This window comes from Chanodichthys erythropterus, chromosome 17, assembly GCF_024489055.1.
Source record: "Chanodichthys erythropterus isolate Z2021 chromosome 17, ASM2448905v1, whole genome shotgun sequence".
Lineage (NCBI taxonomy): Eukaryota > Metazoa > Chordata > Actinopteri > Cypriniformes > Xenocyprididae > Chanodichthys > Chanodichthys erythropterus.
The window spans coordinates 15,123,545-15,136,746 of record NC_090237.1 but is presented as its reverse complement, the minus strand read 5'-3'; the positions used below and the strand labels follow the sequence as shown (position 1 = coordinate 15,136,746).

Sequence of the window (13,202 nt, the reverse complement as noted above, 5' to 3'; positions counted from 1 at the left end):
TCATCTGTCTGTTTCAGGTCTTGTCCAGAGGAGTGATCGTTCATCATGGATATGAGAAGGTTGAAGTGAAATCTTCTAATGGAGTAGCAAGAGGCACAATGTCATTCAAACTGTCTATTAGTGCAGATCTGGCTCCAGTAGTGCAGATTCTGGTGTACTGTGTTCTGCCCAGTGAAAATGTTGTTGCTAGTAGCAAAAATTTCAACATTGAAAAGTGTTTCAAAAACAAGGTATGTATTGTAGCTTTAGAAATGAGCCTCTTTAAACTGTATTACTGACTCAAATCTAAAATAAACCCTATTGACTGTATGTCACAGGTGTCTCTGCAGTTTTCTCCTGCTAAAGCAGTTCCTGGTGAGAAAAACACTCTCCAGCTCTCAGCTCAGCCTGGTTCACTGTGCGGCCTCAGTGCTGTAGATCAGAGCGTCCTGATCCTGAAGTCAGGAGAACGCCTGGATACTGACAAGGTTTAGATGCTTTAAGATTTAGTATTGATTTAATGTTTCCTCATAGCAGGAATCTACAGTGTGAATGAATCTTGTGATAACAGATTTTTAGTTATTGAAAATACTTGAATTATTTAGAAATCATACTGATAGTGTGTGAACATGTCACAGATCTTCAACCTGCTGCCAGTGAAATCGGGGTCAGATTATCCTTATAGTGTTGAAGATGAGCAGGAGTGTCTGCATGTGAGACCCCGTCGAGCTGTGCTGACAGACAACACCTATGAATCCTTAAAGGTAACAGATGGATTATATGTGTGGCAGTGCAGTAGATAATGATTGGCAGAGTATATACTGCACATGCTCAAGTAAATGCATAACAAAGTTCTCTTGATTATAATGACAATTAAAAGTAATTTGAATTTTCATGACTTTTACTGTGGTTTATTATTGCCACTTGACAGAGACTGGGATTGAAGATGGCAACAAATTTGGTTGTGCGAGTCCCTCAGTGTCTGTCATACAGAGGCTTGACGTATCGCAGATACCGTGGTGAAGGTACATGTACTGTTATTACAATCCAAGCTGTAATTTTTAAATATGTAGGTGCTTGTAATGAAACGTATTTCAAAAAATAAATATGTTCAATTTGTGAAATTGTGAAACTCGTACAATTCTACAGTTGTACTGATGTAGTAGGAAAAAGACAAAGTTTTTTTTTTTTTTTTTTCTGGGGTTTTTAGTTAACTTTGAATCAGTGTTATTATTGGTAACAAAAAACTTCACTACATAATTTTGTAAAATAAAATTACCACATTAACTTTGGCAGCCCTAAAATACTAAAACTAAAGTAAAAACTAAATAAACAGAAACTAGAAAACTGAAAAAAAATAAATCTGTATATGAAAATTAAATATCTATTAAATGATGATATGCCTTCTGTTTGCTGTTTACTTCAGACGAGATGTAGAATTGATTATTTTGACATGCTGTTCACATACATATCACTGAAAACATCAATATATCACTTTTTTTTCCAGAGGTGGTATATGATTATTATGATTTGTATTCTGTATCGGATTCAACTGACAGAGATTCTCCAGCAGTGACGATTCGGACTGTCTTTCCAGAAACGTGGATCTGGGAACTTGCTGAAGTGGGGTATGTGAAGCGTAATCAATAGATTTAACATCATATTTATCTAATTACTTATCTTTAATAATTCAACTCCCCTCACACCCACAGGACAGAAAATGCCTTGCTTGCTTTGCAGAGTCTGAAACCAGTTTTTTATCATCTGTGTGCTGAATGTTGTTATTTATTACAGGAAAAATTAAAATATGCCTATTGTTGTAATTTGACCACAGTGACTCTGGATCAGTTCAGTTTCCTGTCACAGTTCCTGACACCATCACTTCTTGGGAGATGGAGGCCTTCTGTCTGTCCTCTGAAGGTCTGGGTCTGACTCCTCCTGCTCAGCTGACAGTTTTCCAGCCCTTCTTCCTGGAGCTCTCTCTGCCTTACTCCATCATCCGTGGGGAGATCTTTGAGCTGAAGGCCACTGTCTTCAACTATCTGTCCAAGTGCATCATGGTGAGATTTCACACTCAGTTTTATCAAATCATATCAAATATTCCACTAATCATGTGAGGTTGATTGACAGGTTAAAGTGACTCCAGCTCCTTCCTCAGACTACACTCTCAAAGCCTCCTCTGATGATCAGTATTCATCCTGTCTATGTGCTAATGGAAGAAAAACTTTTAAATGGATCGTCACTCCTTCTGTTCTTGGTGAGTTTTCCAGTCTGAATCATTGTTTCTCAGTGTTTGTGTCTGTTGTATCTTCACGTACATGTCTTGTGTTGTAGGAGTCTTGAATATTACAGTCAGTGCAGAGGCAGAGGCGTCCCAGACTGTGTGTGACAATGAGATTGTGAGCGTCCCAGAGAGAGGACGCATTGACACGGTCACACGAAGTCTGCTTGTACAGGTCAGCGCACGTCAAACAGATTTCAGACATCATTTATCCATGATCCTAATGCTGCTTATATCAGTATGATGAGTTGATGTGATTGTTTTATGCTGCAGGCTGAAGGAACTGAAAAGACAGAGACTCACAGCTGGTTACTGTGTCCAAAAGGTTTGTCCACAGACTATATTTAGCATCGTAGTGTTACTCAGCTGATCACTGATGTGTGTTTCTGTCTCTCTGGTTCATAGGAGACAGTCTCTCAGAGGAAATGGCTCTGACTCTTCCTAAAGATGTGATAGAGGGATCAGCCAGATCCACTGTTTCAGTCATTGGTAACATTTACAAATACAAGCAGAAATTAGGAGATTGGGTTTGGATTATAAAATATATTTTAACTTGTGTATGGTTTATAGGAGACATATTGGGTCGGGCACTAAGGAATCTTCACGGATTATTACGGATGCCGTACGGCTGTGGAGAACAAAACATGGCTGTTCTTTCTCCCAATATTTACCTTCTACAGTATCTGGAGAACACGGAGCAGCTCACCTCAGCCATCCGAGAGAGAGCCACCGGCTTCCTGAAGAGCGGTGAAAGACATAAATATTTTTTTTTTTTTTAAATACTGAGATGGTTTAGTAGTTATTCAGACACATTTTGTCAACTCAAATGAACATCTTAATCATTGTCAAACTCAACAGGATACCAGAGACAACTGAACTACAAGCATAACAGTGGAGCATACAGCACATTTGGATACGGAGAAGAGAATACTTGGTAAAACTTTTATCATAGAAAATATTAAATGTTACTTTACAAAAATAACCAAATTGTACAAAATATTAGATCCTGTATCTATAAAAACATTAGTATTTAAATATTTAAAATATTTAAAATAAATATTTATTATATAAAGTTAAAGTACTGCTACAGGCTACAGCTAATGCCATTGTGTATATTACCACACCACCAGGTTGACTGCTTTTGTCCTGAGGTCTTTTGGCAGAGCACAGAAATACATATTTATTGATCCACAAATTATTCAGAGTGCAAAGGAATGGTTAATAAACAGACGGGATTCAGATGGCTGTTTTATCCAACAGGGAAGACTGTTCAACAACAGAATGAAGGTATTTCACTTGTTTCTTAAAGTTTGCTGTGACCAGTAGACATCAGGTCTGAGAATGAATTGAATATTTGTCTTTATTTCCGTTTCCCATATATTCCAGGGTGGAGTGAACGATAATGTGACCATGACTGCCTACATTACTGCATCATTGCTTGAACTGGAAACTCCAGTCACTGTAAGTTCATCTACAGGACACACAATATAAACTCATAGAAAAATGACACTCACAGCGTCTGTTTCTCTGTTTTTGTCACAGGATCCTGTCGTCAGTAAAGCTTTGTCATGCTTGAGGTCCGTCATTGAGGATGTCAAAAACATTTACACCACTGCTCTGCTCACCTACACTTTCAGTCTGGCTAGAGACACGGACACTCTACAGCAGCTTTTCAAGAAACTGGAGGATGTTGCTATTTCAGACGGTAAGAGGGTCGCTTCTGATGACTTTCTGTCATCATTTATGACAGTACTATTGTTTTTTGTCATGCTCATTGAGTTACTCTTGTGTCTTTTGTCATTAAGGGTCTCTTCTCCACTGGTCTCAGTCTGCATCTGCTGATGACTCTGATTCTCTGGCAGTGGAGATCAGCTCATATGTGCTGCTAGCTGTTCTCACTGCAGATTCAGTCACTACAGCTGATCTGGGCTATGCTAACAGGATTGTCAGCTGGCTTGTGAAGCAGCAGAATGCCTATGGAGGATTCTCCTCCACACAGGTTACTCAAACTGCTCCAATAAAACACACTATTGCTGGATGTGCTGGTATGAATGAGTAAAAGTGACATTACTGAACTCATTTATTTCCCAGGACACAGTGGTGGCTCTTCAGGCTCTGTCTTTGTACGCCACCAAAGTGTTCAGCTCTGACGGCTCCAGCACAGTGACTGTACAGTCAGCAGGAGACTCTCACCACTTTGAGGTCAATCAGGACAACAAGTTACTGTACCAGGAGAAGCAGCTGCAGAACGTTCCAGCCAAATACAGCATTGAAGTGAAGGGCTCGACCTGTGTGTCTGTGCAGGTCTGTAGTGTTCAGCTTCATTTACTCACACTCACTTTCTCTCTTGGCATTTTATGGTTATTCTGCTTTTGTAAAGTTTATTAATTTATTTTTGTTTGTTTGTGTTGAATCTCTCAGATGGCTCAGTTCTACAACATTCCCACTCCTGCTGAAGCTAAAACATTGAGCATTGAAGCTAAGATTGAAGGAGATTGCAAATCATTGGGGCAAAATTTCATTTTGAACTTCACTGTCACGTAAGAAAATTTGTATCCAAGTCAGAAGAATTGAGCATGATTATGACTTAAAATTAACTAACAAATAAATCTCTTCTGAATATTTTTAACATCTTAATAAACAAAAGCAACATAAACTGAAATTACATATCTCAGTAGTTAAAACTGCAACACTAAACACTATTATTTTTATTATTGATTTGAGTGATAAATACTCTGCATGCGTCTTGTTAATTATACTGGCTTTTGTTCTCGCTTATTTGTAAATTTACAGTATGAGGAATTACCATACCTTTTCATTTGCTCTTTTCCAGATATGATGGTCTGCAGGAAAGAACTAACATGGTCATTGTGGATATTAAACTCTTATCTGGATTCACAGCTGATACATCAATGGTGTGTTTGAGTGATTCATCACAAAATTTATAACATTCCCAGAGTTCACTATTTAGAAATTAACCAGCACTTTTTCTCCACAGCTTGGAACTTCTTCTGTAACAGACTCATTACTTGTGGAACGAGTCGATTCTAAAGATGATCATGTCATTGTTTATTTGAAGGAGGTGAGAGAACAGCAACATTCATATGATTTTATGTCATTAGGTCGATTCAAAAACACTTTATCCATAATGTCCATGATGATGAGTTTGTTTCCTCTTGCAGATCCCACAAAACATTCCAATGAATTATCAGATACAAATGAAACAGGTTCTTCCAGTGAAGAATCTCAAGCCAGCTGTGGTCAAAGTGTACGATTACTACCAAACAAGTAAGATTTAATATGCCAGTGTTGAATGTTTTGATCATGTGATGCACAGTGTTTTTTCAGATTTATTCCATGTACAGGTTTCTTTTGTATGAATGTGAACATCTTCCTTTTCCTTCAGGTGATCAGTCAGAGGCCGAGTACTCCTTCCACTGTGAATGAAGCTGCTGAAGTGTGTCGCCTTGTAGTTCAGCTTGGATAAAGATGTTTGAACACTAATGTTTAATATTATAATGTTTATTCTTTATCCTGGACAAAATTATTTCCAATCCATCAACCCAAATTTTAACAAGCCCCCAATTCCACATAAATTTTTGCCATGTCTCTTGAGATTTTGTAGTCTCGGCAACTCAGTCTGGAAACTCGTGCATTAATTTCTGCTGTGCTGTTACACTTTTGCGGGAACCAATCACAGACTGGCTTATCCACCTTGCTCGCTATTGGCGGGTATAACAGGATGACGACAGAAAAGCGACGGCAAGCAGCTTTCAAACTCTATCTGATCTATCCGTCTCTCGCACGATCGTCACTCCAAAATAATAATGCACAATCACAGTGAAGCCGATTGTGTTAAGCATTTATGTATCTGAGAGAAATGTAGCAGAGCGTTGATCCGACAGTCTCTTCATAGGAAGATTACAAACAGCGATTAATGACACACAACGATTCTCTGCTGTTATTTTGGTGGTTTGGATCACGATGTGAGTACAGGACTCTTTTACTTCAGTGTCCCTTGATTGTAGACAATATTTTTATTATTTGCTCTATATGTTTCGTCTCCCTGCTTCTTGAATCTCGCGCCGCCTGAGCTGACTGGAATTCTTTTTGGTTGTCATGACAATGACGTAGTTTAGGGCGGCTATATTCCGCGTTCATTTACACTGAACCAGAACAGTATCAGAGTCGCCTTTTAACCTCTCAACGATACTGAATGACTTCATTAGTTAGCAAACAAATTGCTCGAGTGGGTGTAAATACCGATCACTTTCATGTTTTTTTGCACAACCTGCAAAAATCACTCCATGCCATTGCTGCTTCTGCAAACCACGGATCAATGCTACAAACCAATACAAACTAACCCTGCGTCTCAATCAGCTCCCTAGTTCCCTAGGTCATGAATCAGTAATTTCATGCAAGTGAATGTGGCTGATTCCCTGATCAGTGCCCTGACTACTGAACTAGGGAGCTGATTGAGACACATGGTAAACCTGTCTGGAGTTTTCTCATTGCTCTGCAAAGTACGTCACCCGGATCGTTGATCTGATTGGTTGAAGGACTATCCAATTGTGTGACTAATGCTCGTTGATCATGCCTCTTGTGCAGTAGGAAATACATAGCAAACTCCCCAGACCAATGTTCAATTTTAAATTGAGCTTGGTCTGGTGATAGCCAGACTAGAGATTTTGACTAATCAATTCACCAGAGGTGGAAAGTCCAGGGGTCAGAAAGTAAAAGTCCTGCCATATTTTTGTTTTGTTTTATGTTAAAGTTAATGAGATAAATAAGTGATTAATTGAGTGATGATTGACCATTATTGAAGACACCTGATGATAACAAGCAGAATCACCAAAGGAGAAAATCACTATTTTTAAGACACCATCACAGAGATCAGAGTTTGCTTTAGTTGGGCTCTTGACCCTTGACTTTTAATCTTAGAATTTGTTTGGGCTGCTGTAACTGAGTTATAACAGCCACAGATGAGCAAAGAAAAAAAAATGATCAGCTGGTGTTGGTTATGTTTTCACATCAGGGGCGTTTCCTCCGAGTAGGCAAGGGAGGCAGTACCTCCTTAAAAAAAAAAAAAAAAATAGGATGAGAAAATAATCCATATTACATGTAAAACAACACAATTATTACAAATTATTACATACGCAAGTCACGCGTATTTCTTAAGGAACACTGCCCAACAGCGACACCCGCAGGTAAAGTTACACAGAGGAGTCATGCCTCCCTTTCCTCTCATAGGAATCCATAGAAAATCATCAGAACCCTGGCGTGCGGTGGGTTTTGTGGGGGGTAATTGAGAATGAATGGGGGAAAGTCACGTGAGAGGAGGCAATGTCTCCATCGCGCTATGATTGGATGTAATTGGTTATGATTGGTTTGTGCCATAAATCCCGCCTCTCGTTGACGTGCGCGTTCGCGCGTCAGTTTGAATTAACAAATGATGGCGTCATTCGGAAGACTAATTGAAAAGTAAGTAAACAAATCACAGTTAGATATCAACGCTTTATGTCATGTCAAAATCAAACTTGAAATGGACTGAAAACATGATGACTGCAGGGTTTTTAATGCAATCAGCTCGGTGAAATTAAAAATACAATTCGTGTCTGTGACAGACGGTGTTAATGGAGCATGGCTGATGATCCAAATATCCTAGGTTGACAATTAAAAAGAAAAACCGCAATACACAAATAAAATATATTGTTTACATTATTATTTCATTTAGTTATTATTTTGAAATGAATGTAGAAATACTTAAAACACTAACTTGATGAGATTGACTTGGTTTTGATAAATAGAACATTACATTGTTAATGTAAAAAAAATTTTTTTTTCTTTATTGATGTAATGTTAAGTAATGTACATTTAAGGAAGATGTGTCAACTTTAAGAGTAATGCACATGAATTTACATTGATTCATAAAAAAAAGTGCCTCCTCATTTCAGAACACCACTGCACGCCACTGTTTTACATAATCATTATTTGATCTGAATCACTGAACTCATTTAGAACCCAATCTCTGAGTTAGATTTACATTATTGATTACAGCAGCACTGTGATTCAGAAGATCAGCTTTATCAATATAATATGAAGAATTTCTTAAAAGTTGTCCTGATCAAAAAAAAAAAAAAAAACTTTTCTATTAGGCACACACAGACATCAAAAATCAGCCTGTGAATCTCAACGACGGTGACAAGCAACATATTCTGATCAACAGATCAACTCTGAACATTAGAAAACAAGCTACTAAAAAGTCACAGAAAAACAGCAAAAAACAAAATAGTGAGAATAAAGAAAATTACTAAAACAATTAAGCTCATAATTTATTCATGCAGCAATGCATGATGGGAGCCGTGGATGAATTTTGATTGGTGGCTCCCAGAATGCATTGCATCATTCTTTTTGACAGTCACCACTGTTGAGATTCATACGCTGATTCTTGATCTCTGTGTGTCTAAATGAGAGAAATCTTCTATTTAGAACAACATTTGATAAAACCTTTGGATTATTTTGAAAAAAAAAAAAAAAAAACTGGATCTTGTGCTGTAGAATCACAGTAATCAATAATGTAAATCTGACTCAGAGATTGGGCTCTAAAGGAGTTCAGTGATTCAGATCAAATAATGATTATGTGAAATCATAACCAACACCACCTGATCAACTTTTCTCTTTGCTTGTCTGGTGGTTACAACTCAGTTACAGCAGCCCAAACAAACTCTAACATTAAAAAGTCAAGGGTCAAGAGCTCAACTAAAGCAAACCATGACCTCTGTGATGGCGGGTAAAAAAATTGTGATTTTCTCCTTTGGTGATTCTGCTTGTTATCATCAGGTGTCTTCAATAATGGTCAATCATCACTCAATTAAACACTTATTTATCTCATTAACTTTAATACCGCTTCAGTGGGTGGAGTAAAAATATGGCAGGACTTTTACTTTCTGACCCCTGGACTTTCCACCTCTGCAATTCATAATGCATATGATTAAAGGGGTCATGAACTGCATTGGTTTATTGTTTTATAATGTTTCCTGTGGTGCACTTATAATGTTAGTATGCTTTTTACATCCAAAATTGTCATCATTTATAAATAAAAGGCATTTTTCTTACCATGATTTTACCTCTGATTTCAATGCTCTGTTTTAAGGGGCGTGTCTGCTGTGAGACTTCAGTGTAAATGCCCACTGCTGTGATTGGCTAACATCTTTGCATATGAAAATATCCAAGTATTACTCTCTCTTTAAGTGCATTTTTACTATTGCAGCTCTAAGCAAATTCTAATTTTATAAAGTCAAGGGTTTAGTGATGGGATTTATGGCTCTTTGAGGGGATCCGGATCTTCGCGATCCGTTCCTTTTGGCCTCTATTAAATATTTAGTCAGTTTTAAGAAGCCAGCTTGGGGGCATCTCAGTTTATCCTGGAAATAATCACTGGAAGGAATGATGACATGAGATTTGTAGTCAAATAATTAAAACTCGGATATCACACACCAATATCTGAGTTTGAATTATTCTGAAATATTGATTATAACCTCATTTGTCATGTGTGGACTATATTCCATAGGGTTGCACAAATCCCTCTGCTTAGACAGTGACATCACTATTTTGGATTTACCTTTAGTACAAAGTGTGTGTGTGTGTGTGTGTGTGTGTGTGTGTGTGTGTAAAGCTACATTGACTTATGTTATTCATACAATACCTACTCACAAATAAACATCAAAAACAAAGCCGGCTGCAATGAATTTCTGTGCAAAACAGCTTTTACTACAAACACTTCCACACAAGAACATTTTGATAGAAAACAAAAAATATTTAAAGCAGATAAAATTTGAATAAATAAAATGGAAATGTCTACATACTGCATACTATTACTACTGTAAACTTTGCAAATAGGACATCAGCCCCTTCAAGTCAATGAACAATAACAAAGTGGGCTGCAATGAATGTCTGTGCAAAGCAGCTTTTTAGTGAAAAATTTCAATACAAGAACAGTATCACTAACTAATGCACAACTAATAACTAATATCATCACGCTATATAGGGTTGGCCTGCACTGGGTGCGCCCCTCCCCCTATAACTGTTCTGTCTCGCGGAGGATCATTTGTGTGCATCTGTGTGAAATACGCATAGGAAAAAAGAACGGCTCCCCTCCAGCCACGACTCGGCTCCCATCATTCATGTTTATTAGCCGTTCAAAAGAATTGGTTCATTCGCTAACGTCACAACTCTACAAGGGTCAAGAGCTCAGCTAAAACAAACCCTGACCTCGATGATGGTAACTTAAAAATAGTGATTTTCTCCTTTGGTGATTCTGCTTGTTATCATCAGGTGTCTTCAATAATGGTCAATCATCACTCAATTAAACACTTATTTATCTCATTAATGCTTCAGTGGGTGGAATACAAATATGGCAGGACTTTTACTCTCTAGCCCCTGGACTTCCCACCTCTGATACTGATTCACAACCTAGGGAGCTGATTGAGACGCAGGGCCAGTCTCACAGGAGAACTCCAGTCTTGCACGCATGATATCGCGTTGTTTCCTTGACATGTCTCGCATGTGTTTGGTTGTGAAACGTAGTTTGCGTGCCAGACAGAGTTGTCGGCGATTCTTTCTATTGTAAAATCATGCAGTGTGAAACCTTCTGTCGCCGATCCATTGTGCAGTGTGAACACAACAGCGACTGAATGCTGGCCAAGATAGTCATGCAGTGTGAAAAGAACAGTGACCCGACTACTTTGAAAATCGTGCAGTCTGAACTCGGCATAAAAGACATTAAATCTCTGAAGATCTGATTAAAAGATCTGATTTACTTATTACTAACCATATTGACTTTATTTCTGTCACATGTCTAAATAATTTCTTATTGAGAATTAACAGAAGTTTAGATGTTGGTGTTTTATTGGTCAATAAATTATGCCACCATTGTGGTGGTCAGGGTTTGTTTTAGTTGCGGACTTGACCTTTTTATGTTTTTAAAATAATTTGTGATTGAGCAATTGCAATAGTGTTTCACAACAAACACTTGTGCATTGCTGAATCCAAAGACTAAAGGAGCAGATCCACATAAATGTGCAACTTGAAAGCCATTTCAATTAAGCATCATAAATAGGTTTCATTCTCTTTGGTTTCTAGACTGAGATTCAGCTTTCAAAAAAATTGCAACCAAAAAAAAGCCATTAAACAAATACCACCATAATACTTCAATGCTAAAAATGAGCAGCTATTTCTGATCAGGCTTGTACAAGAAAATATAGCATACAATCCTCAACAGTGGTGACAATAATTATTCATACTGCAGTGCATGATGGGAGTTTTGTTCTATGGTGATACCCAGCATGCATTGTAGCATGAAGCGTCTTATTTTTATCACCATTGTTGAGATTCATATGCTGATTCTTGATGTCTGTGTGTGTCTAAGTGTTGGAGTAGTCCAATTTTTTTCATGCACTACATGGTTTTACAATTAAACAGTATATCTGTTTGCTGCAGTACTTTCTTTTCATGCTGTAGTTTTACAGGATTGCTAATGCAAAACCAAAATATATAGATGATGAACATTCAATCAGGCCATCTCACAATGACTCTAACAGCATATAAGTACTGACTTCACAACAACATATTGTTACAGAGAAAAATCTAATATAGAAAAGATCTGCTCCTTTAGTCTTTTGATTCAGTAATGCACAAGAAATAAAGAAAATGACAGAAATAAAGTCAATATGGTTAGTAATAAGTAAATCATGTCTTGAGAGATTTAATGTCTTTTATCTTCAGTTGATTTCAATTAAATGGTTCTGGCTGAAGTCAGTTGTAGTTCTTGTGTTTCTCTTTTCTTAAGTTATTCTGCTTGTTTACAGCAGGTGTTCATCATTAATGTTCAATCATCCATGAATTAATAGCTTAATTATTTAATTTACTTTAACTCTGCTTCAGTGTTATTTTAACACTATTCAGAGAGGGACCAAATGTTATCTGAGCAGAGTTGATTTACCTCTGTGGATTTTAATGAATCACCAAAGGAGAAAATCACTATTTTTAAGTTACCATCATCGAGGTCAGGGTTTGTTTTAGTCGAGCTCTTGACCCTTGACTTTTTAACGTTACATTTTTTTGGGGCAGTTTTAACTGATTTATAATCAACCAGACAAGTAAAGTTAAAAGATGATCAGGTGGTGCTGGTTATTTTTTCACACAATCATTATTTGACCTGAATCACTCAGATTTACATTATTGATTACAGCAGCACTGTGATTCTACAGCAGAATATCAACTTTATCAATACAATTTTTATTTTTTTTTAATTGTTCTCATCACAAAAAAAGGTTTATTGTAGGCACACACAGACATCAAAAATCAGCGTATGAATCTCAACGACGGTGACAAGCAACATATTCTGATAAACAGATCAACTCTGAACATTAGAAAACAAGCTACTAAAAAGTCACAGAAAAACAGCAAAATTTAAATAGTGAGAATAAAGAAAATTACTAAGACAATTCAGCTCATAATTTATTCATGCAGCAATGCATGATGGGAGGCATGGATGAATTTTGATTGGTGGCACCCAGAATGCATTGCAACATGCTTTATTACTATCACCATTGTTGAGATTCACAGACTGATTCTTGATGTCTGTGTGTTTAAATAAAGCATTTTGTTTTTTTAAATCAGAACTATAAAAAAATGTATTTTTGCATTGAAAAAGTTGATCTTCTGCTGTAGAATCACAGTGCTGCTGTAATCAATAATGTAAATCTAACTAAGATTGGGCTCTGAATGAGTTCAGTGATTCCAATCAAATAATGATTATGTAAAAATATGGCAGGACTTCCCACCTCTGGTTAAACCTCATTTCTTCTCATTGTAATTGTAACGATTAGGCAACGAAGCAGGATGGGAAGAGAATCCAAATGCAGCAAAGTTTTATTTTTAA

General features: G+C 37.2%; 1 protein-coding gene across 1 annotated transcript in view; it reads left to right on the top strand.

Moving 5' to 3' along the window:
* The window catches only part of LOC137004157 (alpha-2-macroglobulin-like), a 28,783-nt gene that overhangs the window by 9,514 nt on the left and 6,067 nt on the right, over positions 1-13,202 (top strand). Inside the window, exons 13-34 of the mRNA XM_067364361.1 lie at positions 18-230; positions 318-467; positions 618-743; positions 911-1,004; positions 1,487-1,607; positions 1,814-2,039; positions 2,110-2,236; positions 2,314-2,435; positions 2,534-2,585; positions 2,666-2,749; positions 2,831-3,007; positions 3,119-3,194; positions 3,391-3,547; positions 3,647-3,721; positions 3,803-3,965; positions 4,066-4,259; positions 4,352-4,564; positions 4,682-4,800; positions 5,094-5,175; positions 5,259-5,342; positions 5,443-5,548; positions 5,667-5,699. Of these exons, the coding sequence (XP_067220462.1) occupies positions 18-230; positions 318-467; positions 618-743; positions 911-1,004; positions 1,487-1,607; positions 1,814-2,039; positions 2,110-2,236; positions 2,314-2,435; positions 2,534-2,585; positions 2,666-2,749; positions 2,831-3,007; positions 3,119-3,194; positions 3,391-3,547; positions 3,647-3,721; positions 3,803-3,965; positions 4,066-4,259; positions 4,352-4,564; positions 4,682-4,800; positions 5,094-5,175; positions 5,259-5,342; positions 5,443-5,548; positions 5,667-5,699 (2,794 nt within the window). The remainder of the gene's footprint in view (positions 1-17; positions 231-317; positions 468-617; positions 744-910; positions 1,005-1,486; positions 1,608-1,813; positions 2,040-2,109; positions 2,237-2,313; positions 2,436-2,533; positions 2,586-2,665; positions 2,750-2,830; positions 3,008-3,118; positions 3,195-3,390; positions 3,548-3,646; positions 3,722-3,802; positions 3,966-4,065; positions 4,260-4,351; positions 4,565-4,681; positions 4,801-5,093; positions 5,176-5,258; positions 5,343-5,442; positions 5,549-5,666; positions 5,700-13,202) is intronic.